The 24670-nt window shown below is 37.4% G+C and overlaps 1 protein-coding gene across 4 annotated transcripts in view; it reads left to right on the top strand.

The window, feature by feature from the left end:
• LOC106938745 (cell wall integrity and stress response component 4-like) overlaps positions 1-16186 on the top strand; it is a 21676-nt gene extending 5490 nt beyond the window's left edge. The window contains exons 2-13 of one of the 4 annotated variants that reach the window (XM_015020888.1): positions 541-598; positions 1703-1768; positions 3234-3287; positions 3403-3483; positions 3589-3709; positions 4981-5004; positions 5160-5207; positions 8084-8422; positions 9686-9709; positions 10456-10473; positions 10568-10680; positions 13974-16186. In XM_015020888.1, the coding sequence (XP_014876374.1) occupies positions 569-598; positions 1703-1768; positions 3234-3287; positions 3403-3483; positions 3589-3709; positions 4981-5004; positions 5160-5207; positions 8084-8422; positions 9686-9709; positions 10456-10473; positions 10568-10680; positions 13974-14066 (1011 nt within the window). In that variant the 5' untranslated portion in view covers positions 541-568 and the 3' untranslated portion in view covers positions 14067-16186. Of the gene's footprint in view, positions 1-6; positions 599-1702; positions 1769-3233; positions 3288-3402; positions 3484-3588; positions 3710-4980; positions 5005-5159; positions 5208-8083; positions 8423-9685; positions 9710-10455; positions 10474-10567; positions 10681-13973 lie in introns of those variants that run through there. The other 3 variants (XM_015020886.1, XM_015020890.1, XM_015020889.1) reach the window with 3 other exon arrangements.
• The last annotated feature ends 8484 nt before the right edge of the window (positions 16187-24670 follow it).

The following is a 24670-nucleotide window of genomic DNA, read 5'->3' as shown; positions in this document are numbered from 1 at the left end:
AAAATAAAAACTTTTTTTCCAAAAAAAATTTTTTCAGTATGCTAATTATCTTACAAAGATTGTGGAATTTAAAAAAAATGGTGATTGGACAATATTTTTTTTCCTGGTAGTCAGGAGGATACAACAAAAACACAGGCTAAACTAAGATAAACAACATCCTCATACTGATGATTTCTTGTCACAGAAAAAGGAGAATTATGTTCCATAACCAGTGAAAAGTTGATCAGATCATTAGAAAACCTCCAAACAGCTTTCTGTAGAATGTGTGTCTGGCATCTGGATGAAGCTTTGTTATCATCGCTTTTGTTTTTTTATCAACTTTTGGCGAAGCTCAGTGACTAATTGTCCATCTTTATTTTAGCATCTGGTGTGTACAAATATTTCTGTTTTTTATTAAAGATGTGAGGAAGAACTGTTTATGACGCTGAATACCAGCAAATAACTTTTCATTTCACCCTAATAAAACCGTATTACATGGTTCCACCTTGGGACTGGCTACTAAAGTTTTCTTCGTTTGTATCTTCTGTTCTCTCATCAAAGAGTAAACCTGGATTGTCACGGTAACGGAATGGCTTCCCGCCTCCTTCTCTTGTTCTTTGTAAGTATTACTTGTTTAGTCACACAACCCTGACTGTCTGCAAAGATGACTTGTGATGTCTATGTGCTAAATCATCTCTGATGATGTCAGATTGTTTTATTTTCCTCCTTTTCCCTTAACTTCATCGGATGCATGTTGGTACGCGTCCAAAAATGATGAAAGCCTGCAACATGTGCAATGGTTTTACAATCGTCATAACTTTTTTATTTGTACATTTTATTCTGTCATCATTTTTACTGGTACATAATAAAACAAGCTAAAGAATGTGATGCTGTCTACTAAATCAATCTAATTGGCCATTTGTTCATTTATTTATTTGTTTAGTGATTAATTGGTTTCTTTCACTCATTTACAGCTTTAAAGGTGCGCATCACATGTTGACATAGACAAAAGTTTTGAATTAAAGGAGTAGTTTGAAGAAAAAAACATGTTATGTAGTCTAGCCGGGGGTTTTTTTGTTTTGTTTTGTTTTATTTTACATCCATATCGCATGTAAATTAGGATGTGGGAAGGAATGACAAAAAAACACAAACTCAGGTTGAGCAACTGACTCATTGGTTCCATATATGTTCATACTCGTTGCCACATTCAGAACATCACTTAGAGTTGATTTGAGCTCTGTGACATGGTGAATATCTTAATGAATGCATATAATGGCTGATATGAGCAGAAGTTGGGGACAGAGAGAGATGGATGGTTCTCTGAGAAATGATTGTGTGTGAAGATCAAAGTAGAGATGCATGTCTGGAAATCAGCAATAAGGTTGTGTTTAGATCAAATTTCAACCCCCTTCTGATCCTCACTTTGAACTTAAAGTTGCAATCATCCTAATCTTCAGGCAAGTTGTCTTCAACACAGTTAGAAGGTCAAATAGATGAGGTCTCTATCATGCCACTGGCTGATTCAAAATTTGTGTTGCCAAATTATTGGACAGCTGTACCTAATAAAGTGGACGGGGAATGTATACTAAGAAGAGTGAACACTGGATGGGAAAGGTGATTTAAAAGGATATAGACAGCTACTCATTTCTTTCATCATTTTTATAGAATGCAAGAAACAAAAAATTAACAGTGAAAATAATAACTTTGCTTTACATTTTTCTAGGTTTTTTTAAGTCTCACCGGCCTGTCAGAGGAGAATTGTCATGATCATTTCTTCAAAGAACACTGGGTATGCCAAGTTCTGTGTTTTTTGTTTTTGTTTTTGTTTTTTTGGAAATGCTGTCAGTTGAATAATATACTGAAAATCCTTTCTGTCTGTAATATGTGTGTGAAACTCACAACAGACAAGTGTTCATTTGTACTTGCATTCAGTAAAAACACTGTTCTCACTCAACAGCAGGGAGTGAGAACACAGTAGCATTGGTTGACCGGAAGCATTTTGGTCAATTTTAGGTTTTCTTTTGCTTTTAATTGTCTCTCAGTTGTTTTGGTTTCCAGTTTATCAAATACAAAAAAGTAATCCTCCATAAGTTAAAATTGAATGTTTAGCCAGCCAGTCAAATGTAGCAATCAAGTATTTCCATCTCATTAAATTTCATGAACGTTTAACTTTCTAGTCAGGCATGTGCAGGGGGAGCCCCGCCCCTTTTATTCTTTACAGCAGGCCACAGGGCCGGCCCAAGGTAATATGGGGCCCTAGGCAGAATCATGATTTAGGCTCCCTGACCCCCTCCTACTAAGAACATCAGCATCACAAACAGTGTGTAAATGTAGATTTAGTGAAGATTACACCATGCTGTAACCATGGTAACACAACAATCAAACTATCCAGATGATTCTTTGCACTTTTACAAAGTAAACTTCTTAATTATATCCTAAATGCATAATTTATTTATTTATTTTTATTCTCTACTGAATACATTAAGTAAAATTTAATAGCACTGCCATTCTCAATAAATGAATGCTACACGTTTAGATCTATTATCTGTTTTACAATTCAACCATTTCTAGGGGCCCCTGAATGTCTGGAGGACCCCTGAATGGCCCCTATCAGCAGCTACTAAGTTTTCTTTACCTTGATTTCTCTCAACCTTTTAATTCTAGATCTCAAAGGTTCTAACATCAAAAAGTGATGTAGAGTTAACCCGTCTGAGCTTTTTTGATCTTTAAAGCAGTCTGCAGCCAAGTTGTTACAGAAGTAGTAGAGTTTATTTATTAAAATAGCAGCAAAATTGCTTATTTCATAACTTCATAACCAGTGACCTTCTCTCCTCTGGTCTCAGATCAGCTCAGCCCTCCAGAACTGTCAGCAGCAGAAACAGAAACATTATACCTGTCAGGGAAACATAGACTACATTTGCTTTGCTTTGTCCCCACATGATGACAATGATATAGTAGGTTCCAATTAAATATTAGATTCTTTATTAATATGGGTTGTTGCTATGTTGATATACGGTGTTTTAAGATCTTGTTCAATCTGCCCCTTTTTTACTTTGAGCCCTCGCCCCTCCAAAGGTCTCTGCACGGCCCTGTTACTTCTTACCTCTTAGTGGAAAAATAGTAATACTGATAAAGATTTTTTAAAATATACTAGTTCATTGCTCACAACTTTGGTTATAATGATCTGTATATGATGTAACTGAAAGGATTAACCGTAAATATCGTCTCTGTGTCTTATTTTGTGCTTATTTTAGAACGGCACAAACATGACTGATCTGATTCTCCTAGTAAATGCCACCAGCACCGAGGTAACTTGATGATGCAATGATTATCTTTGAGAATCGGAACCATTCTGTATGTTTCAATGAGTTGCACTTTTACCTACATTTGAAAGAGTGTGCATTTATCTGTTCTTTTTTGCAGAAAATCCTAAATTGCACTATATGGAAAAACAGAGGGCGAGAATTATTTGATAAAATCAATAAGGATTGCTTTAAAGGCCTAGTGAGTGCATTTCTTAGACATATCAGAATTTCAATGGCAGTGTCTTTTTCTTGTCTTGTTTTTCCACCTGTTGATGTTTTTGATCATGTTTTTCTTTGTTTATAGAATCTGGACACAATCTGTACACAGACAACTGAAGGGAAACACAAAATCCATGCATTTCACTTCAGGTGTTTTTATGCCAGACTATACAAAGTAAATTACACAACTGAATCCGCAAAAGAAAGTAAGAAACAATGACACCTAACAATTGTGCCTTATCATTTGAAACAGAGTGAGATCAAAACAGAGAGAGCTCAGGTTGTGATATTAACACAGCAAGTGTGTTCATGTGAAGGCCGATCCAGTCCATCACCATTATTATTCATACCTCTGTTCTTTCATTTTACATCTATTTCTCCAGAATAGAAGTGAAATTCATGTTTTAGAATAGTGAAGCCAAAGTTTTCTTGCAGATCTCCAAAAGAGTCTGTGAATGGGGGAGAGAAGAAGTAGACCTCCCAACCTATTATTATTTATTGAGAACAAATTATTTGATTGGATGCTTTGATTGGACCATTCGTGGAGATGCTGAGATCAGCAACTCTGATAGGAAAAACAGTTATTGTGACATACAGGGGAAATAGTGAAGTGGAGAAAGATGCACCGATCAGACTGGATCAGAACTGATTCTAGATAAAGAACTGAAGATGGATGGAAGTAAATACAGAACAATCCAGAGAGAAAACCTTCCAAAGTGTTAGGATCCTGGTTGTTGAGTTGTTTTGGTGGTTTGATTTGATTCTAGCTTCATTATTATTTTGTGTTTTTATCTTGGTTAGATCTGTCTTGATCCTGTTTTCCTTTAGTTCAGTTCTTCTCTGTGTTTCTAGTTGTTTATTTCTTAGTTATAGTTATTCTTTGCTTCTCTAGTTTTATGATGTTTCTTTAGTTATTCTGTAGTGTTAGATTTATTTCCTGTTCCCCTGTGTACTCTCCCTCGCCCCCTGTGCCACTCTCTCACTCCCTCTCCTCTGTGTGCCTTCTGCTCTCCACTCACACCTGTAATCACTTAGCTAATCAGCCTAGATCGTATATTCAGCATTCCAGAACTTGCATTCGATCACTTCATTCTCGGACACTTCTTGCCGGTTCCTTTTATCTAATTCAGTCACTTCCTGGTTCCACTTCATGTTCTTTGTGTGTTTTCTTTCCTTAATGTTCTTTGGATTCCTTATTTGTCTTTTGTCCTTGCTCCTGTGTTTTGTTTTGGGGGGTTTTTTTGTAAGTTTTTGTATTTAACTTTTTTTCGCCATGAGAAACTGCTATGTTTGCTAAGAATGTATACACAACAACGATTTAAATTTAACTTTATATACAAGTGAGGTACATACAGATTCAAGTCTGTTGGTCACAGTGCATTGCAGCAAATATTTAAAGACAATCATTGCTTTTATTGTGAATAAATTATTTTTAATTGTAATATCATTCACTAATATTCATATTTCTTATTTTTAGTCTATGAAGATTGCCAAAACTTCAGTGAGTACTTCATTATGGTGTTACTGCACACTTAAGCTTTTATTGTTTTTCCTAATGTGGACATTTGAGTACTGTATTGTCTTCTGTTCTTTGACAATTGTACATATATTTTTATTATGCAGCTTTTCTAAAACTAACCATGCTGTATGTTTCAGGTTCTGAGATCAATACTTTGCAACAGCTATGGAACAGTTTAGATAATGGTAAGTTTTAGCATCTTGATTTAGTTCATTGTTTTACCTTCTATGTTTGGATTTTAATGTTACTGCATGTTTTGGGAACTACAAGTGGAAATGAGCATGTTAGGCTCTAACCTGGTGCAGTAAATAAATTCATTTGTTCATTCAAACACAACAAAATCTAAATTGTTATTGCAACTTTAGAAAGTCAGCAATGAAGCTCTTTATTCATGACTACTTTACAATCTTGCTGATTTTAGAAATTGTATTTAATATTTAACTGTGGCCCATTTCATGCAAAACACAAACATTTAACTCATTTCTCATTACATTATTGCCTAATTTGTCCACTGACATTTAATTTTTCCTCATTTGTTGATGTTTCTTCTTGTTTGTTTTTTCTTATTTTTTTTATTTGTCCACAAGCCTTCAATAGTCACTGAAACACGGATCAGACATAATCATTGTTGGTAATTAGGAATTACTCTGCGTCTCTCTTCTGACAAAATGCTATGCCAGGGAAATCGCTATTAAAAAATGACATAAGTCAGTTTGACAACTCTATCAGAGTCCCTAAAATGTTTTTAAAAATTAATTTGAACTTGTTCACCAAAGGAAATCTGAATATTGTGAAAATCCAACTTTTGGTTCGAGTCTCTGGAAACTCTACAAGCTAGATCTCAAAATAACATAAATAATAGCTTCTTTTTCTGCCCTTTTCTTACATTTCAGCAAATTTTCATAGAACTAAAAATAAAGTAGGAAGTCAAGTATTCTCATTCTTTCCTTGAAGCTCAAAAACTACAAGGAAGTTTCCTCTGAGTTGAGATTTTTCTACTGCGTATTTGGAGTCCAGATGTGGACAGGTCTTGGAAACTGCAGGGTTTGGAAATATCCATGGCTGGGACAAAGTGTGAAGCCAAATGACTTCAGAGGCATAAATCAGACGCAATATTGATTTCTGTAGCTTTCCTTCTTTGGTAAATGGAGGCAGTTTGGAACCACCAGGACATTTTGTGGGGCTGAATGATTGTAGGAGGAGGGTCTTACCCAGAGAGGTAACCAAAAACCAGATGGTTACTTATGAAGGGCAACGAGCTCTGCAGCAATCCGTTAACTGGATATGGTTCCCAGATGGATGACAGTAAAACTGACATGGCAGGTGCCACAGACAGTTGTTTGTTGAAAGGAGCTCTTACTCTGGGTCAAGCTGATGTAACACCCAGCTTGTTGTGTGATTTAGATTTTTGTTTCTTTTTGTTTTTGTATTTATTTTTACAAATTGAATCAAGGTATCTCATTTTTCCACAGAGGACTACAATAAACGTGTAGCAGTAAACAGAGCTAAACTTAATCATCCTGAATTCATCCTTCACTTTTCAGGGTTATTCAAGCCTTTTTCCATGGCCTGAGTGACTCAGAGAAAAACATCTTGTGTTTCTCTTTATATATTATGTTTCTTAATATGCATGGATTGGGAAAAAAATCCACAATAAATTCAAACCTCTACTCAGTTATTGTTTTTGAAATTCTTTACAGTCAGGTGTATAATAATAACTTTTCTATACTGTGTTGTACAAATTGTATAATTATTCATGTCAGTGTTTTAAAACTTTCTGTTAAGAGTTTGTTAGAGCTGTGATGTGATTTTCTTTTCCTAATCCTGACTTTCATGGTTTATTGTACCTTTTGTTTCTTGGGCCTTTATTAGTCACTCTCATATATTAGAACTTACTCACAGTAAGTTGTAGGATATGTTGATTTTAGATGAATCAACATCTCCACTAACTTATTTACATTTTTCAGGTTTACCTATATTTAGTCCCCATCAAGTGGTCTCCAATTGATCCAAATTGGTAACCAAAATTACAGCATTTGTTACATTTTCAACTGCTGTGAATCTCGTTCACACTGCACAATGTCAAACAAACCAGATCCTTTGAAAAATTTCCTGTCTTCGCCTGTGGAGGCGCTGCATCAGGTGACAATAATCAATCGAATGTTGAACAGCTGTGGAGAAGTGCAAGTTGGCAGACTGAGGGAAGGACACTAATTACACACAGAACACAGAGGGAGCTGAAGACTAACAACAATATCAGAGAATAACCAATATGGATAGGTGGAAGGGTATTGGCAGGAAGGCCTGAAACCAAAAATGCCCCCCAAAAAACTGAGTTTAGGCAGGAAACTCAGAGGTCATTCATAGAACCATGTCTCAGATGACGCTGGATAGAGCAAAGGAGACTAAGAGTCTGATGTTGAAATTCCAAGGATTGTCAGTGGATGAATTGTGGGAGGCAACCAGTACACTAGTGGTGGAGAAGTCCAGAAGACCAGTGGCAATGTAAGAGCACTGGAGGCTGGCACAAAACTGCAGGAGCTGGAAAGCCTCATCTGGAGAACAACCAGGAGGCTGGGATAACTCACAGAGAGTCTTGTCTGTAGATTAACTGGAGAAAAGTTCCGGAAGGATTTAGAAACCCAAAGAGGATCCCTGGAGTCTTGTTCACTGAACTGCAGAGACGTCATGTAGACTGTGGCCACTGAACTCAGAGAATCCCAGGAGGTCACTCTTTTGCCATCCACCTTTTCATTTGGAGGACAAAGGAAGAAGCTCTCAAACCCCAGAACACCATCCTAACTGTGAAGTTTGGGGTTGGGGTTGTTGTGGGGTTGTCTGGGTTACTTTCATCATCATCAGTAAAAACAGTGTAGTCCCAGGCCGTCAGTGTGTGAGAACTTACTGTTAAGAGTTAAAGCTATGTTGTTTGTTAAAGCTAATCCTGACTATTGTGTGGTTCAGTGTACCTTTACTTTTTAGACAAATTTTTTATTTGAATCTTTGTCATTTACTCTCCGCTTATATATTATAGAACTTACTGAAATGTTTGTAATTTTAGATGTAACATCTGCAGGAGCCACATCAGTATCTCCACCAACTACATCAACATTATGTTCAACAACTACACTGACAACATTCACCCCAACTATGTCATCGTCACTTGGCACAACTACATCGACAACATCTCCAACAACTACATCGTCACTTAGGACAACTATGTCGACAACAACTACTTTAAAGTCACGTAGGACAACTACGTCAACAAGATCTCCGACAACTACGTTAACGTCACCTAGGACAACTACATCGACAACATCTCCACCAACTACGTCAAAATCATCTTTAACAACGCAGTCAACGGACTCTAACCCTAGTTTGCCATGCTCTTTCCAAAGTGGTAAGATTATCCACTTTATTTGGTCATTTCATTGCTGAAAAATATTCTTTGATTATTTTTAATAACTGCAACTCTGCTTGCAAACTCTGCCTTTACCTTATGACCATCACTGGCAGTCCAGCTGGCTTATGGCTATACAGCCACCTTCACTACAGATACTGCGTATTCTGACACATTTCTATCCGGACCAGAATTAACTCCTTCAACAATTATAGCAGCAATAAGTATGTGTCAATGGCCAGCATTTGCAACCCCAGCCTGTCACCAACTCACCACTGTTCTTTCCTTGGAACAGTTTCGATAGATAGCGACCACTGTATGGCAGGAGCCCCTCAGGAGAGCGGAGGTTTTGGAGAGGTTCCCACCCAGTCACTTTGCTCACGATTTCCCTGATGCTAGCACATCAACTTTGAGGAACAAATGTTCACCCGTTGCCTTAAAGACTATGTCCCACCCAGTGTGAAGTACCAAGACATAATGAATGTTATTCACCTTATTTACAAGTGGTCATAATGCTATGCCTGATCACCCATTTCATCAAAAAAAAATTCTGATGGTTATCTGTACATCTACCCTAACATCAAAACAATCACCAGATTTGTCACCAAAAACTACTCGTACAACTACAAGAACAAAAACAGAAGGTTTCTTCTTTTTTATTATTTGTCTTTTTTTTTGTTTGTTTTGTTTTTAGTACATTTGACTAGTATTATTACAACTTAGGAGTACAATTTTACTCCATGTATTAACTTGCCTAAAACACCTAAACTGAAAATATTAAATTTAGACTCTCAAGATAAAACTTATGATTAGTTTTGAATAATCATTATGATTATTCAAGTCATAATGATTATTAACACTTATGCATTTAATAACATGTGTTAGTATGCCATACAAACATAATTGAATTAATAGTTCTTACTTAAAGCTGAAGTTCTTAAAATCTGTTCAATTTTGTATATTACTTTGTTGCCATAATTGTTTTTAAGTAGACACTTGCCAAACCTTTCTGTATGCACACAGTACATGAATATATGGTTTTCGAAAATATATGTTCATATTCACGCTGCATGACTTCCACCTTGCACATTTTTTGTGAAGCCTACCATAATTTTACTGAAAATGCCCAATAGAAGAGATGGTTATGCATCTTTTCATTACTTATTTTTCCAATGATTACATGTCTTGCATAAGTAGTTTAATAATGTCATTAATAAGCTTGCTTAAAATTCTAACATTATTTTATGCTTTTGTCATTTCCAGTGCCTCATATGAGTCAGAGAACAGGTAAGCTCTTGATGTTTTTGCAAAGAAAATAAAAATAAAATCACAATAAAATAAAAATAAAAATTATAGCAAAATCTAGGCTTATTTCATGTGACTGAGGTCAAACTGTTGTGTTCACAGCCAAACAGACTTTAAAAAGAAACTGGAAGAAGAGTTAAAAGGAAATAAACAATATAAAAAAAATCTAAGAAAGAAGTGGCAACAATTTATCCATTAGTTAATATGAACAAACCTCTTATTATTATAATAATTCTTTTTAAAAAAAACATCACTAGAACTGCTACGGGTTTTTTCTTTCCTTTCTTGTAATTTTAATTTTTAAAAACACATATTGTGTGTTTTCTGTACAGGGAAAGTCAAATAGTTGTTTATGTTCTATGAATTTATACATAGTTAGTGGTTATGCCTTACACAATATTTATTGTGATAATTAAGCTAAAAAAATTAAACTTAAATTAAAAAAATAAGTTCAAAAGTCTCACACAACAGAATATTTCCTCATTGTTAATTCTTCCTTACTAACAGCTGTAAAAAAAAAAAAAAAAAGTATTTTTGGAAAGAAAATAATAAAGAAAACACTAGATTAAGCAATGTCAATAAAACTGCGAGGATCTTTTTTTTTCTTACAATTTACTGAATTTTATTTCAGAAAGTATTGCATGATTTGTTTCCAGGGAAAGTCAAATATTCTATGAACTTATTCATAACCTAGTTGTGCTCATCATACAAAATCTCTGTCTCCACAGAAACATCAACACAAACATGTAAGTGTTTTTGTTGCTGTTGTTGCTACATCTACATGTACAGAACGGAGTCGATTTGAATGATATCCACTCTCCGATCTGTTCATGAAACCAGGGCAAATCGCCTGCATCCTGGTGTTGTTGGTGCTGTCCATCACGGGGAACCTCATGCAGGGGCTCAACTCTTTCCTGCAGACGCGGAAACTCAAAATGAAGCAGAAGCAGATGGTGAGCCTGAGCGCTGATCACCAACAAAAACACACATTCATGCAGGGGTTCTCAAATGCTTCAGCCTGCAACCCTAAAAGTAACAGTTTAAGAGACAGGCTGCCCCATACTGGCAGCCTGGTAACCCCTAAAAATACTTGGGTTTATTTCCCTATCTTTATTACAGAATTAATATATAGAGTCAAATGATTATAGATATTTCTTTTTTTTAAGGAGTAGAAGGCATATTACTGTACAGAATTTAAAGAGCCATTTAATTGTACATTTATTTATTTCGTATTATTAGTTATGAAATAATATTTAGTTTTAGCTCTACATACACCTCAGGGGTCATGTCATAAAACCCCGCCCCAACTTTGGGAGCCTCTGCATTTTTACAACATGGTTGGTTTTGTTTGTTTATGATTACCCTATTTAATTTTTTTGTATTCGTTCTGCTGTTTTTACCCTATTAATAGATGTTTTCTCCACAAATTCCAACTAAAAACCTGTTTTGATCCTTCAAGATCTAAAAAGGAATCGCTCTGCTCAGTTAATCTTCTGAAGTCTCAGAAAACCTGCTTGCAGAACACTGGCCCCATTGGCGGGCATTACCCGCCCACAGAGTCGGTCCTTGGACCTGAAGCTGTTTGTTGTTTTTACCTTAAAGTGGGCAGCTCTCTGTAATTCCTATATCAATGCGATACAGTAGGGGCTTCCGCACTTCCCATATCTGTGCCTTCTGTCACATTTTTTCAGGAGTTAAAACTCTTTAATCTGTTGTAACCTGCTTTTCCGAGCAGCCTTTAAACGCAACATAAGCGCTAAGATGCTCGCGCTGGGTTTACACCTGTGCGTCAGCGAATAAACAGAAAAACAAATTAGTCAGTCTTAAATAACCAGGAATAAAATATTTCAGTTGATTTACATCTCCAGTTTTCCTCATGCTTGCTTCTAACATTTGCTGATACTTAATTGGATCCATAAATGTCACTACCTTGTAAAATGTGTCTTTCATTTCTGACTGCAGCCACCTCTTCCATAGAGTGCCGCCTCATCACAGGAAATGAATGTAGAGGAACATTTCTAAAACGATGTTTAAAACTAACTGACTTGCTATAAACCTTCCTGATTTAAAAACCTGGAAAAATAGGAATCTTCAGACACGGTTGGTTTGAGACAACAAAACACTTTTTGAGAATGTGCATGTTTGATATGGATTGGTTGTTTCTAGACCGCGCTGGGAGAAGGCAGAGGAAATAATTTTTTCACAAGTTATCTCTCATGCCATACTGTCAAACACAATGACAGTTCAAACAAATATGTAAAAAAAAATATTTTTTTAATAAAAGTTGCATACCACAGCTTTAATTTCACTTAGGAGAGGACGGGTCAGGAGGAACGTGGCAACAGATATCTGTAATTTAAATGCAAGCCAAGGTAAAACTGTTTGGACTGGCTGCAGTCCAGACAGGAGGCTGTTTTCTATTATCATTTTATAAAGATTGTTTGAATTTCTGTCAGCAACAAATACATTGTTTTTGTTGTGTAATTGTAAAAAGAGTAAAGACACAGAGAAACCCCTATAGACTCACTGGAATGATGCTAACTAGGTTGTAATTGAACACAGCGTTGCTCACCTTTTTCACTGGGACAGGGGCTTATGTTGGTATCGGGGATTAGAGCTGCTGCTGACTGACTCACCTGTTGTCAAGTGTGGTAAAAGGTACAGGGACAATTTAAATATATAAATATCTTGGCATTTCTTTTCCTTAATTCATTAAATGGTACGGAGGCAACAGTAGTATTTAGCTAAGCTAACTATGCTAAATGGTTGATAATCACACACAGTCTACTCACCTCTTGGAGGAAAACTGTGTTACAACTAGACACTCTTGTCTTTTTCTCTCCTATCTCTCTATTTTTAATTTTTTTTAAACTTGACTTTATTATTTTTCTAGGCAGCATAGTAACTGCCACAGTCGTTCTTGTCTTCTACTGACTGCTGTTGAAAACGTCACCGTCAAGCACGCTAAGCAGGAACAAACCATTTAACATAGATACTGTGGGAGTTCAGTACTTTTTGGTCTGGGAGGGGTAACAATTCATTTTTACTGCTAAAAACAATTTTAAAAAACACTAACAGTAATTAACAGGGCCCCAATTTTTTCCTATTTCTGTAAAAAAAAAAAAAAAAAAAAAAAAAATTAAAATTTTTTTTTTTTTGGGGGGGGGCTGTGGTCAGAATGGTGCCAAGATTAGAATCATGGCAGCAAACCAGCAAAACCCAAAGAAGTTGGCACAGTTTTTTTCCCCCAGACTTACCGACTGTGTTGAGTAATACTGTTGGATGCAGGTAATGTTAGCTAAAAGATGACTAGCTAATACCAATATAGCTCCTTAAGCTTGTTAACGAGTAGCCTGTAGGCTACTGATGTTGTTGTCTGTGTTCAAAAGTGGGTAATACTTGTTACATTCACTTTAGTAACTTTTTTGGAAAAAAGGTACTTATATAAGTAGTTTTACTGCACTGTACCTTTTTCTTTTACTTGAGTAATATCATTATTGTTACGTAGATTCATCCCCTCTCCATCCTCCAAATTAAGCCTGTCCCACCACTGTTAAACTGGTCTGGTCTTAGCCAGCAATTTGGCATGTAAGGCAATACATAGAATGAAACGCAATGAAACGCATTCCCCTTCCAACCTCTAACACAGCTGTTTTATGTAGCGATCTGAGTTTGTATAGCTGAACTTGCAGAGCCACAAGGAGTTTCTTTTAAGGAGGGAACCATCTGATGCTATATTTGAAACAAAAATAATCCAATAAAAAATTGGATTGAATAGAGAGCTGAAACTTCATGACACACACAGGAGTAAATTATGGCTGGCTGCCACATCTCTTACTGGTATTTGTTTTTCTTTCAAATTGCATAATATATTGGTGCATAAAATTATATCAATGAGAGCAATATATTTCCAAAACCTTAAACTAACAAACAGGCATGTCTAAACAGGGTTGGAGTAAAGCACGTCTTTGTATCTGTGATCATATTTAATATACAAAAACAACGTCATCAAAACAAATTTCAATTAAAATGACTCAAAACATGGTTTAATGAAGACTTTTTCTCTTTTAGACTTTTTGGTGTTTTATATATATATAGGCTTATCTCAACTGAACTTTTACACATTTCATCAACAAACCTCGCTGCATCTTATTGAAGTTTTTACATGTCAGACTATAGGAAAAGGGTATAACCCTGTTGCTTTTAACACACTGACAATTCCTGTCTTTCTTATCTTCTTGTGCAGAGTGCCGAATGCATCTGCCTAAATCCAGACGTAACGGCGGCAGAAAAAAGCCCAGAGGAAGGCTTAAGTTACTCGAACGAAAGTGTGCATTGAGGACCAAACTCAGGACCTCATTTCATCGAACTCTTCGCTCTCTGGTGGGAGGCAACTCTTTTCCTGGATGAAATGTTTCTAACAGAATGAAGACACGAGCCTCGCAATCATTTTGTCCACTAAAAACAAACAACAGCAACAACAACAACAAAAAAGAAAAGACATGAGAGAAGACGTTGCAGGAAGCTACGTTGGTCACAGAGTCTTCAATCGGAGGCTGAACTCCAGCAGCACAGGTCACATCACTCCATTTGACTGATTGCTGCTCCTCTGGAGCCGGGCTGAGGCGTGTGTGTGTGTGTGTGTTTGTGTTCCTCTCATGATGCTCAGTTATGTGAACTGTAATGGTTACAGGAAGAAGAACCAATAACTGAATCTAATGTTTTAGTAGAAACTCAGGTGCACTGAACTGTACTGCATTCACTGTGGAGTACCTGGTGAAAGTATTCATACCTGTTGGAATGTTGTTGTTGTTGTGTGACTACTACAAACCGTCAAGTATTTTAGTGGGATTTTATCTTTTACACCAGCACAGAGAAGAATTCAGTTGTGCTACATGGAAAACCCTTAAAACTGGTCGCCACTCAATCTTGAACATTAGTGTTGAAGTTCTGCCAAATATTCTCGACTGGAAGGTAAACCTTCGTTGTCGTCTTAAGTCTTTTACAACCTCCCAAACATTTTCAACAAATATCAAAAGCCTCCCAGTTCCTGAAACACATCCCCACGATAAGATGGTATATATCCACCAGATATACCAACCCCATGTGCCATGGATTTTAAAGCTGAATTTTGGTCTCCATCTTCTACAAGTTTGCTAGCTTGTGTCAACCTGCGGCGTTATTCTCTACAGTGTAGCCTGGTGAAAAGCAGTGTGTTGTTGTTCCATGCTTTAATTGAATGGATCTGATTTTACTCAGTATGGATGGGATATTCGTAATGCACCTGCTGGATCGTGAAGGAAGCTACGCCATAAAGCTTACCGGAGATTGCGGGCGCTGTAAACAACTTTCCCCCTACTGCCAAGAGAGAAGTGAAAGCCAAACGACACCAGGAATAAAATGTCTTAAACATTCCTCTTGCTTCGACTTTAATTGCTCAATATTTGGAAGCGTGGCCAACACAGACTGAACGATTTTGTTGACTTCCTCCACTGCCACATGCAGATACAATTCTAAAACATAACAAAACCGCAACATCATTGTTCGCAACTCAACTTCTGTTAACTGATTGGATGAACCGAACCTGAGAAATCAAACTCCAATGGAGACATCCCAGACATATCACTGAAGAGAGATGAGAATCAAGCAGAACTGTATAGGAATTTAATGATTAGGCTAACTTCTGCGCGTTAGTGTTCTACATAAAACATTCTACATTGATGTTTGATTGAAACCTGACATGTAAAACATTTCAAGGGGTATAAATATTTTTGGTAGGTACCGTCAAAATTCTAAAGGGGAAATTTAGAATATCTAAGTTTCACTTGAAAAGCTGCAGACTGAGGAAAAGCTCGGGGTGTTATGAGATTCCACAGCATCGTTGTGCCATGGTGTTTCTGGAAATGTGAAATCTGTCCTCTGAGCTACTGTCCATCGTCAAAATGTGATTTCATCTGATGAGAAAAATGTAAGCCATTCTTACAGCTCCCACTTATGAAGGTAGGAACTTGGACCTGACACATTGTCTTGTGTTTTCGACTCCTACCTTTAAGTTCAGAAGGAAGTAGTTATTGAAATACTTCCCTGTTGTGTTGATGGTGACATTCAGCCACAAAAGCGTTGAAGTGCCCTCCATCGCATTAAATTTGGCAGCAACAATTTGGATAAAGAAAAACAAAGTGAGAGACGAGGTACAAAATATTTGCAAGCCCACTGAGTAAGTGAGCCCGGCTTACTAGCCAGTTGATAGGAGTTAGCTGGCTGCGTGGATGCGTCCTATCGGTACTAAACCACAGTGGTAACTTTTTATTGCTTTTGGGCTTCATTTAAACATTGTCCTAAAATGTGAAGCACCCAGATTGATCAGGTTTGAACTTAAATATCTTACATTTACCAAAAACGCTCACATTTATGAAGCTGAGGTTTTTTGCGTGTGTGAAAAATAAAAAGGAGGGTGGGGGGGGGTCACACAAATCTCCATGTCATACGCTGGATGTATCATTACACCCCTAGAAAGAACTAATGCTTTTCTAGCCGACTTCTCTGAGTGTGTTTACTACTGGTGTAGGGTGTGGATGTCATATACAGCACCTGGTGAGCTTAAAACATTGCGAAAGAAGTTTGTAAATGTGTATAGAGTATTTAAGGTTATGCTATTAAAAAAGAGATTTTCATTTTAAAGTTAATACATGAAGTGTTTAATTATCCATTTAAAAAGCTATATACTGGTATATTGGATTGCCATTGCCATTATTGTTTTTTTTTTGTTTGTTTTTTGTTTTAACATTGAAAATGTTGCTGACCAAAGAAGAAGTATATATTTTGTGAAAAGTATGTCAACTCAGAGTTTCTTCGCAACCGTTCTGCTTGCTTTGTCATGGGGGACATAGAGTGTGGAAATGTTAATATGGTTGGTTGTGATGTGGTCAAACGTTAAAAAAAAAGAAAGAAAGGGGAAAAAAGAAAGCTTATGTGTATATATTTGTGACCTTATTTATTGCTTTCCGCATATTAAAATACAGACTTTTGCTTGTTTGAGATATGCAGCTATTTTTAACAGTGGGACCAATAACAGAGACTTACTGAATTATCTTTTGTTTGGACGACCGGTGACAGTTTGCTAATTATGTTTTGGTCAGTTATCAGACATTGCACTATTAGCACTATTATTGAAAGCTACAACCACACGGTTTCTTCTTTTTTCTGGGACTCAATGTGATAAATCAACCTAAAGGGATTCATACCTGTAAAGTGAAAAAAAATAGAAATGTTTTTTCTTTTTTGTTTGTTTTTTACAAATGAAAAATGCAAAAATTAACTTTTTGAATCATTGTTTTCGTAGCACCAACCTTCAATAGAATCTCAGCTTTCTGTCTCTTCAGGTCAGTCTTTACCAGCTTCGTAAAGCTGAGATTATATTTTACAATCTCATGACTTTTGAAGGTAATTGGTTTCACCAGTTTGTATTAAACACACACCAAACTTTTCAGGTTCTTATTTTTAAATATTAAAAGAAAGGAAGAAAGAAAGAAATTCTTGTGAAACTTGTGTCAGTTTATCAAATAAAATCCCAACACAAAATACATAGGGGTTTATGGATGCTACACAGAGGCCGCCTGTTTGTGCAGCTCTTATTTGTATCAGAGATTTAAACAGTTTTTATTGCTGAACGTGAAACTCTGAAACGCCGACTCTTGGTTTCAAGCGGAAGGTTTTGCTCAGTATGCGCCTCAAGCTGGTTTGCAAAAAAGGTGAAGCTACTGAGTAACGGCTCAGCTGTGGCAGAAAGACTCGTATAGTCTGTCAGCTGTACAGATGTACATTAAAACAACTTTAATCCTTCAGATTATAATTTCAGTGCAACGTTTTAAAGATGTTTTGTTGTTTCGAAATGGTTATGTTAGAAAGCAGAGTAGCTAAGCTTCCAGTGCAGCAGTATTTGTGTGATCAAGCCTCGGTTTGGTTTTTGTATCACCTTTGTAGAAACATGGAATGGTTTTGCAAGCATAAAGAATCTATAAAATACAGGAATTCAACAAACAAACCACGTGTCGTCTTCTGTCTGTTCAGCATCTGGGTTTGGACACCTGATGATGTGTCTTATTGCTTTTCTTCTTTTTCTTTTTCTTTTTTACAACAGAAGCACATGTTTTCAGATCTGATGTTTTAACATGAGGCTGCATGCAGATTGGGAATGCATTGATGTCGGGAGCCATGGGAAGACATTCATAGTGCTTCACTTTTTACACCTTTTTATGTTTCTTTCTTATTCCAAAATAAATTTTAAAAATTCTCAAAATTCTGCACTAGGAATTATTGGTTTGCGGGAAAAGTTTTGATGCTTCTGCCAAGCTGTCTGAATAAGTTTTCACCGTCTCCACTCAGCACAGTAGAAGCTGGAGATGTGAGTTTAATTTTCTCTGTGACTGAGCTCTTCAGTCAGTCTGCTCGTACTTCAAACAAATCTCCTATTAAAGTAACAAAACGTATTTTAATTGGTTAAAGCCTTTAAAAGAAAATCACTCTAAATTGTGAGAAAAAAAAACATATTTTTTATTGCCAGTTTCATGTATTTTCCAGGCACATAGTGGCATTTTATAGCACAATTACATAACTATGCTACCTTCAGTCATTAGGAAAATGCTAAAAAATATCAAACATGACTTAAAGGAAATTTGACTTCATAAAGTGACACCTTGAAATTGGGCCTCTGTCTCTTTAAGAAACTCCTGCTCCTTCTGAAACTCCGCCTTCAGGAATTCATCACAACATGGCTCCTCTATTAACTCTTTAAGAATGTTCTTAGGACGTTTCACTGAGAATTAGCTCCTATAATGAGCTGAACAGATGAGCAGCTCCACCAATTGTTTGCTAATTACTCCTGGCTAGTCTGAAGGAGCTGAGTCGGCTTCTAGAAACTTTTGGAAGGATGCGTCTGGCAAAGGCTGGGAATTAACGTGATTTCTGCTGATTATTTCTGATGACTATTTATTCTGTGTTGAATTCCGTGCCAGAAATTTTGCAATCTTCTTTGGAATAAGGAGTCAACATAACAAACTGAGAAAAGTCAGCCGCAGTGAAACCTTTCCAGCTACACTGCAGCAAAATGACTCATAACATCTTCAGTTTCATAAATGAAAACACCAGAGAATCAAAATCAATCAGATGTAATTTCAAAACAAAATCTGTTAAAAACTCCTGTTTAAATCACAGAACGAATCTAACTAACATTCTACTTTTGCAGAAAGGCGTCTCATGCCTCTTGGGTTGCGCCTCCAGCTGCTCTGCACATCCACAGCTCAGAACGTTTCGTCTGTTCCTTCTGAATGCAGAGTGAAAACCTTCCAGCTGTTTGCCTCCATCCGTCTTTACAACCATTTTTCATGTTTCTCTGACAGGGAAACTCGCCAAGGTTCTGGGAGTTGTGCCAGACAATTTCCATGGCTCAAGAAAGATATATTTAAGGTTTAAGCTATTTTTCAATATTAGCTTTTAATTGAAGTTCTTTTATAGGTACTTGGAGTTAATGTGTTTTGAATCAACTTTTCCATGAATGGGTTCAGAAGTAAATTTTTAGCATGGCAAAGATTTGCAGGGTTTATGAAAAATCAAGGTCAAAGTTTTAAAACACTAACTTTTAACATATTGAACATTTGAAATGTGTTACTCTTTTTGACATAAGCACAAATTAAATCTAAAAAGTGATTGTGTCTCCATTTTCTGCTCAGTTATGTTCATAAATACTTCATGAATGCATTCCATCGTTTGTCTTGTCTGTGATCCGGGACAGCTGCCCTACGGGAAGATCATTTGACTGATTAGGGAAAAGATTTAATCGCTTTCGCTCCCTTAGGCAGCAAAGATGAAAATTATAAAAATAAATAAATCAAAAAAGTTCAGTTGTGTATCCCACCAGTTGTGATGCTGACCACGACAGCATCACAACTGGGGATGTTGTCGCCTGTTGTCACCAGCTAGCTGTCGCACATTGTTTAATGTCTGTGCGCAAAGGGTTTCATTGGAACTCCAACATTTGGGTTAGATTTCAGACGTAATCCAACATTTGGTTGTGACGGCGGAAGGTGGGTTGTCAGTCTTTGTGTCTTTGGGCAAGACTCTTCACCCTCCTTGCCACCCACCAGCTTCTTTGCCACTCAAGGAGGCTGGTGGTGCCGTGATATACCCCAGGGCAGCTGTGGCTACTATACAGAAGCTAACCACCACCAGTGTGTGTGTGTGTGGGGGTGTGTGTGTGTGTGTGTGTGTGTGTGTGTGTGTGTGTGTGTGTGTGCGTGCGTGCGTGTGTGTGTGAATGGATGATTGTAGTGTGAAGTGCTTTGGGGCGCTCTGAACTTTGTAAAGCGCTATACAAGTTTAAGCCATTTAAAATTAAATGTAAAAATGGACTTGGTTAAAACTCAAGCCTGTTTGGGATTACAACATTTCAGATTTTTAAACAGACATTATTGTATATTTTTTCCAGGCACACAGTGGCATTTTGCAGAACAATCAAGTAACTATGTTACCTTTAATTATTATAAAAATGCTGTATAACACATGACTGAAAAAAAATGTGACTTTGTGTTTTAATGTCTTAAAATTGGGCCTCTGTATCTTTAAAAATTCCTGCTCTTTCTAAAAGTCCACCCTCAGGAAGTCATCACACCATTTTTACCAGCGTTGCTCTGAGAAGTAGCTCCTATAATCTGGTGGATCTCAGCAGCTCCACCAGGTGTTTGCTAATTCCTAATGGTTAGTCTGAAGGAGCTGAGTAGGGGGGCTAAGTAGGGCGGGCTGCTCTGTGAGGTGGAAGCTCAGAAACTGCAGCTTCGTCAGATTCGTCCCCGAAGACAGGGCTAGGTCCACCAATGCGTCTTGCACAGCTGAATGGTTGCCATGGAGATTAAAGGATTTCTCAAACATGCATGAAAGAATCAAAGCAGCACTCCAGGTCTGTTTTTGCCAAGGGAATAACATCATAGCATGACGTGAAGCTCCAAACAGTCTCTGTTACATAACAACATAACACTGCCCCTTTAAGACCGTGCCCCAAGCGATGCCATTTTGAGGCTCAGTAGAGGATTCCAAGGGATTTGATAGAGGAACAGTTTCATCAAACATAGTTTGAAGAAATAACAAAAGTCCAAAGAGTTTTTTCCAGTTTCAGCTGCTTTCTCTATCAGCCTCGGAAGAATCCATTTCTGTGATCTGAGCTTCTGCCAGTTTCACACATCAGTGACGATGAAAGAAGGCATTCCTAGAAAGACTGAAGAGTTTTCCCAGGGTAGTAATACTTTAAATGTTCCTTTTATAATGTCTAATGTCCTGATGCAGGTCAGTTAAATGACAACAAAAAACTCATTTGAAGAACGATCCAAAGCCACAGAAAACAGTTTTATTCTACCAGCTGTCTTCATTTATGTTAATCCAATATAATTTATGTATAATGTTATAAGGTTTTTTTATAAATATAACAATGAAGCTGTGGACATATTTATTACTTTAAAACGTCTCCTATCCCAACATGTCACAAAACACTCAAAACGCTCAAAACACCTTCGCTTTGAGCGCCTTCACTCCAGCCATTCATATAGAAGTTACTTTTGAAATAACCAAAGCATTTTGATGTTGTAATTGAAACAATGCCATATTCTTTTGGCCTCTTTCATCAGAATATGTCACTCTGCCAAAAAGGACAAACTGATAAAAATAAGTCTGTCTCCAATTCCTTCAGATTTCAGTCCTGTCAGTAAACTATGGGGAGTGCAATCTAACAACTTACAGGATTCATAACATCTGGCATATCTGTTTTCCTTTGCTTTTTGTTTTGTCCTTTTCGTTTGCTCTTTAGCTCTGTTTACTGGTGTTTATCCAAAAGAGTCATGACTTCAGTGGAGAAGATGGAAACAACATGGGTGTCATGTGAAAGGATTTTAACTTTTCAGGTAGTTGAACCTTGGATTTCGTCCAACAGAGGATACTGACAGATGGCAGTTGCGATTCTGAGTTTAACAAAGAGGGTGTTAAAAGCTATGTTAACAATAATTCTACCTCTCCTCCTTTTTACACGATCTCCTCCTGTGTAACACGTACCTAAAGCTTCCAAGACCGCCTCAGGCCAGTAAAACAAACCCAGAGAGAGACAAGTCGCGACCAGCAGGATAATACTGTATATGACAGAGATTATTCCAAACACTGATTAGACTGTCAGTGTGACACACTGTGTTGTTTCCAACACATCTTAAAACCAGAATCAAATGTTAATGTTCTCCTCGTTCTCTTGTCCCACCATGTTTCTCCTCGTTTCTGTTTGCTGTGCAGCAGCAGCAGCTGCTGCTGCAAGTCGAGCTTTAACTTTGTGTCGACAAGTAGTCGTTTGTTGGATATATACAGTGTAGCACGAGGCTTTTGGAATCTGCTCATGCAAGTCAAAACACAGCGGTGCAATTATGAAAAGAGCAGGCTCCAGCAAACAGCTGTGAAGATGTGCTAACACTGAATCCAGGTGAGACAAGGTAACGCACATAAATCTGACATAACAGGGTGCATAGAGACTGGAAGCCTTTCAAATCCATTTATTTAATTATTGGTTATTTTAGCCAAATGGTGCAGAATGTTACACTGGCAGTGAGGCAAAAGCAGAGAGAAGTAAAAGGACTTTAAGAAATAACGTAAAAAGCAAAGAACATAAACAGGTGTGTGATTGCATAATAAATGTAGGTGATTATTAGCAGGTTGAATCTGTGAGGGGAACTGAGCTGGGAAAATGGCATCAGGAGAACACTGTGAATACCAGGGATACACACGAGTCAGTGTGTTTTCAGTCTGGTAGATTCTCTGTTCCATTCTCAGCTGGCCCGCTTCTCTTTCACACTGCACTGTGACAAACAATCCAAAACCTTTGAAGAATCTGCTCATCCCCTAATCTGCACTTTCCTTTCTGTCCCAAGCAGTCATTTATTTGTTCACAGCCAAACCAGAAATTACTGTTACACAACAACCAACCCATGGAATGGATCAGCATTCTTCACTGCAACGTGGGACTTGTTGCAGATATCCTTTTACTTTTCAAACAAATAACTTTACAGATGTTCCAAACAATCAGAAACAGGATCCAAAAGAAGACACAGCATCTTCAGAAAACCACATCTTGTACTTTTTGCTTTTGTTTCTCAATTCCAGGCCTCGGGAATTGAGCATGTTTTAGGCGATTCCCTTCTGCCACACAGCCCGTCTTAAGATGCAATGAACTGGCTCCTGCAGCATTTTGATGGCATGCAGGAGATCATAGAGTCATTAGGATCGGACTTTCTGGAACAGATACAGCTAAATTATGCAAGGCAGTGATCCATGAGGACCCAAATTGTTCTTGTTATGTCACAGAACAAGATCCACATGGCTGACTTAATTTTGTCCTCAGACCTTTGGTTTCTAGAGATTCTTAATTAACACAAAGCAGTTATTTTATAAAATACTTATACCCTCCTGTTCAAAATTGCATTTGTTTTTGTTACTAAGCTGGGCCTTAGAATGCAAAAAGAAAAAAAATGGGACAAGGAGGCAAACAAATCAAGTAGGGACTTGGTGCTTTTAAAAGCCATTCAGTAGTTGATCTAAAAATCTAGGCTGTCAGTCCTGAAGACTTAAGATCTGCTCATAAATCTGGCATATTGCTGTACATTTACACCAGCAGGACCAAATGATGGCAAAGGCAAAAGCTGAAAAGACCTCTGTCCTTTCAGCGTGGTACTAATGTTAGGCTGCACAAGATCTAACAACGAGGCATCACTGTGATGGCTGGACAGAGAGGGACACAGCAAGATGGTCAATTAAACATTCAAAGAGACTACAGAGAAGTGGCTTATGTGAGTGAGGGGCTTAAAGAAAAAAGAAATCTCCTTCCACACGACAAACTTGACTCTACGAACTTTGCAAGCGATTACCAAGCATGAAACATTAAAATCTGGAAGATTTTTTTTTCTTCTGATTATGGTATGACATGGATATGTCACTGGGGATGTTTTATATCCAACTTATGATCTGAGAGCCTTTCACTTCAGCTGGACAATAAAGCTGCAGGCGAGTCGAGAAGAATTTGGAGATGTTGCAGCGGCTTCATTTGACTGGAGGGTCTTTTTTCTGTGCTGTGACAAATTGTGTCTTTCAAAAGCTTTTTTTCTTCTTTTTTTTCTTTGTTTTACAGATTTAGTTATTTCCAGACATTTCTTTTTATCGTGTTCTGTCCAGCAGTTTTGCTCTCAGAATTGCTATGTGAGTGCCAAGGAGTAGCTCAACAGATTCACTTTCACAAGTGGAGTGTTATGGCTTTCACTATGAGCTTATTTCAAATGCATGAATAAGGATGCAAAAGATGATGGGAAATAAAAGCTAGAAAGACAGAGAGATGGGGTGAGAAGCTAAAAGAGAAAGAAGGACGTAGATAATAAAACAAAACAGCCTAAAGTCTGCTTCTACACCTACAGAAAGAGAGATCACCACTGAACACGGCCCTAACTGCAGCTCCCTCACGTCTGAGGAAGAACTCGACTGAATGTTTCAGATAGAAGATAGTCAATTTATCCAAAAACAAACACCTCTCTCCTCTTACAGCAGTCAGTTCACTAATTAGCGTAAATTCCGCTGAACTAGTTCACAAGTTCATCTGTGTCTATTATGATGCTGAAATTAACTTAACTCAGCAATTAGCATTTGCTGGAAGCTGAGAAATCCGAAGGTTGTTTTTGTTTTGAGATTTTCATTGCAAGCGCAATGAAAATCTCTTGTGCTTGCCATTTATGTTTTACAAAGGATTCATAAAAACAGTCGTCCACTGGCTGTTAATGGTAGAGTCTGTCCCTTGGAGAAGACCACAGCAGTTCCTCAGACAGTTACCCCCATGCTGCATTGTGTTTACACAAAGCCACACATGGTTTGTGGGTCAGT

The sequence above is a fragment of the Poecilia latipinna genome, unplaced genomic scaffold, assembly GCF_001443285.1.
Source record: "Poecilia latipinna isolate Pla-1442-1.1 unplaced genomic scaffold, P_latipinna-1.0 Scaffold2680, whole genome shotgun sequence".
Lineage (NCBI taxonomy): Eukaryota > Metazoa > Chordata > Actinopteri > Cyprinodontiformes > Poeciliidae > Poecilia > Poecilia latipinna.
Note: the sequence above shows the minus strand (reverse complement) of the source record. Positions and strands in the feature narration are given on the sequence as shown.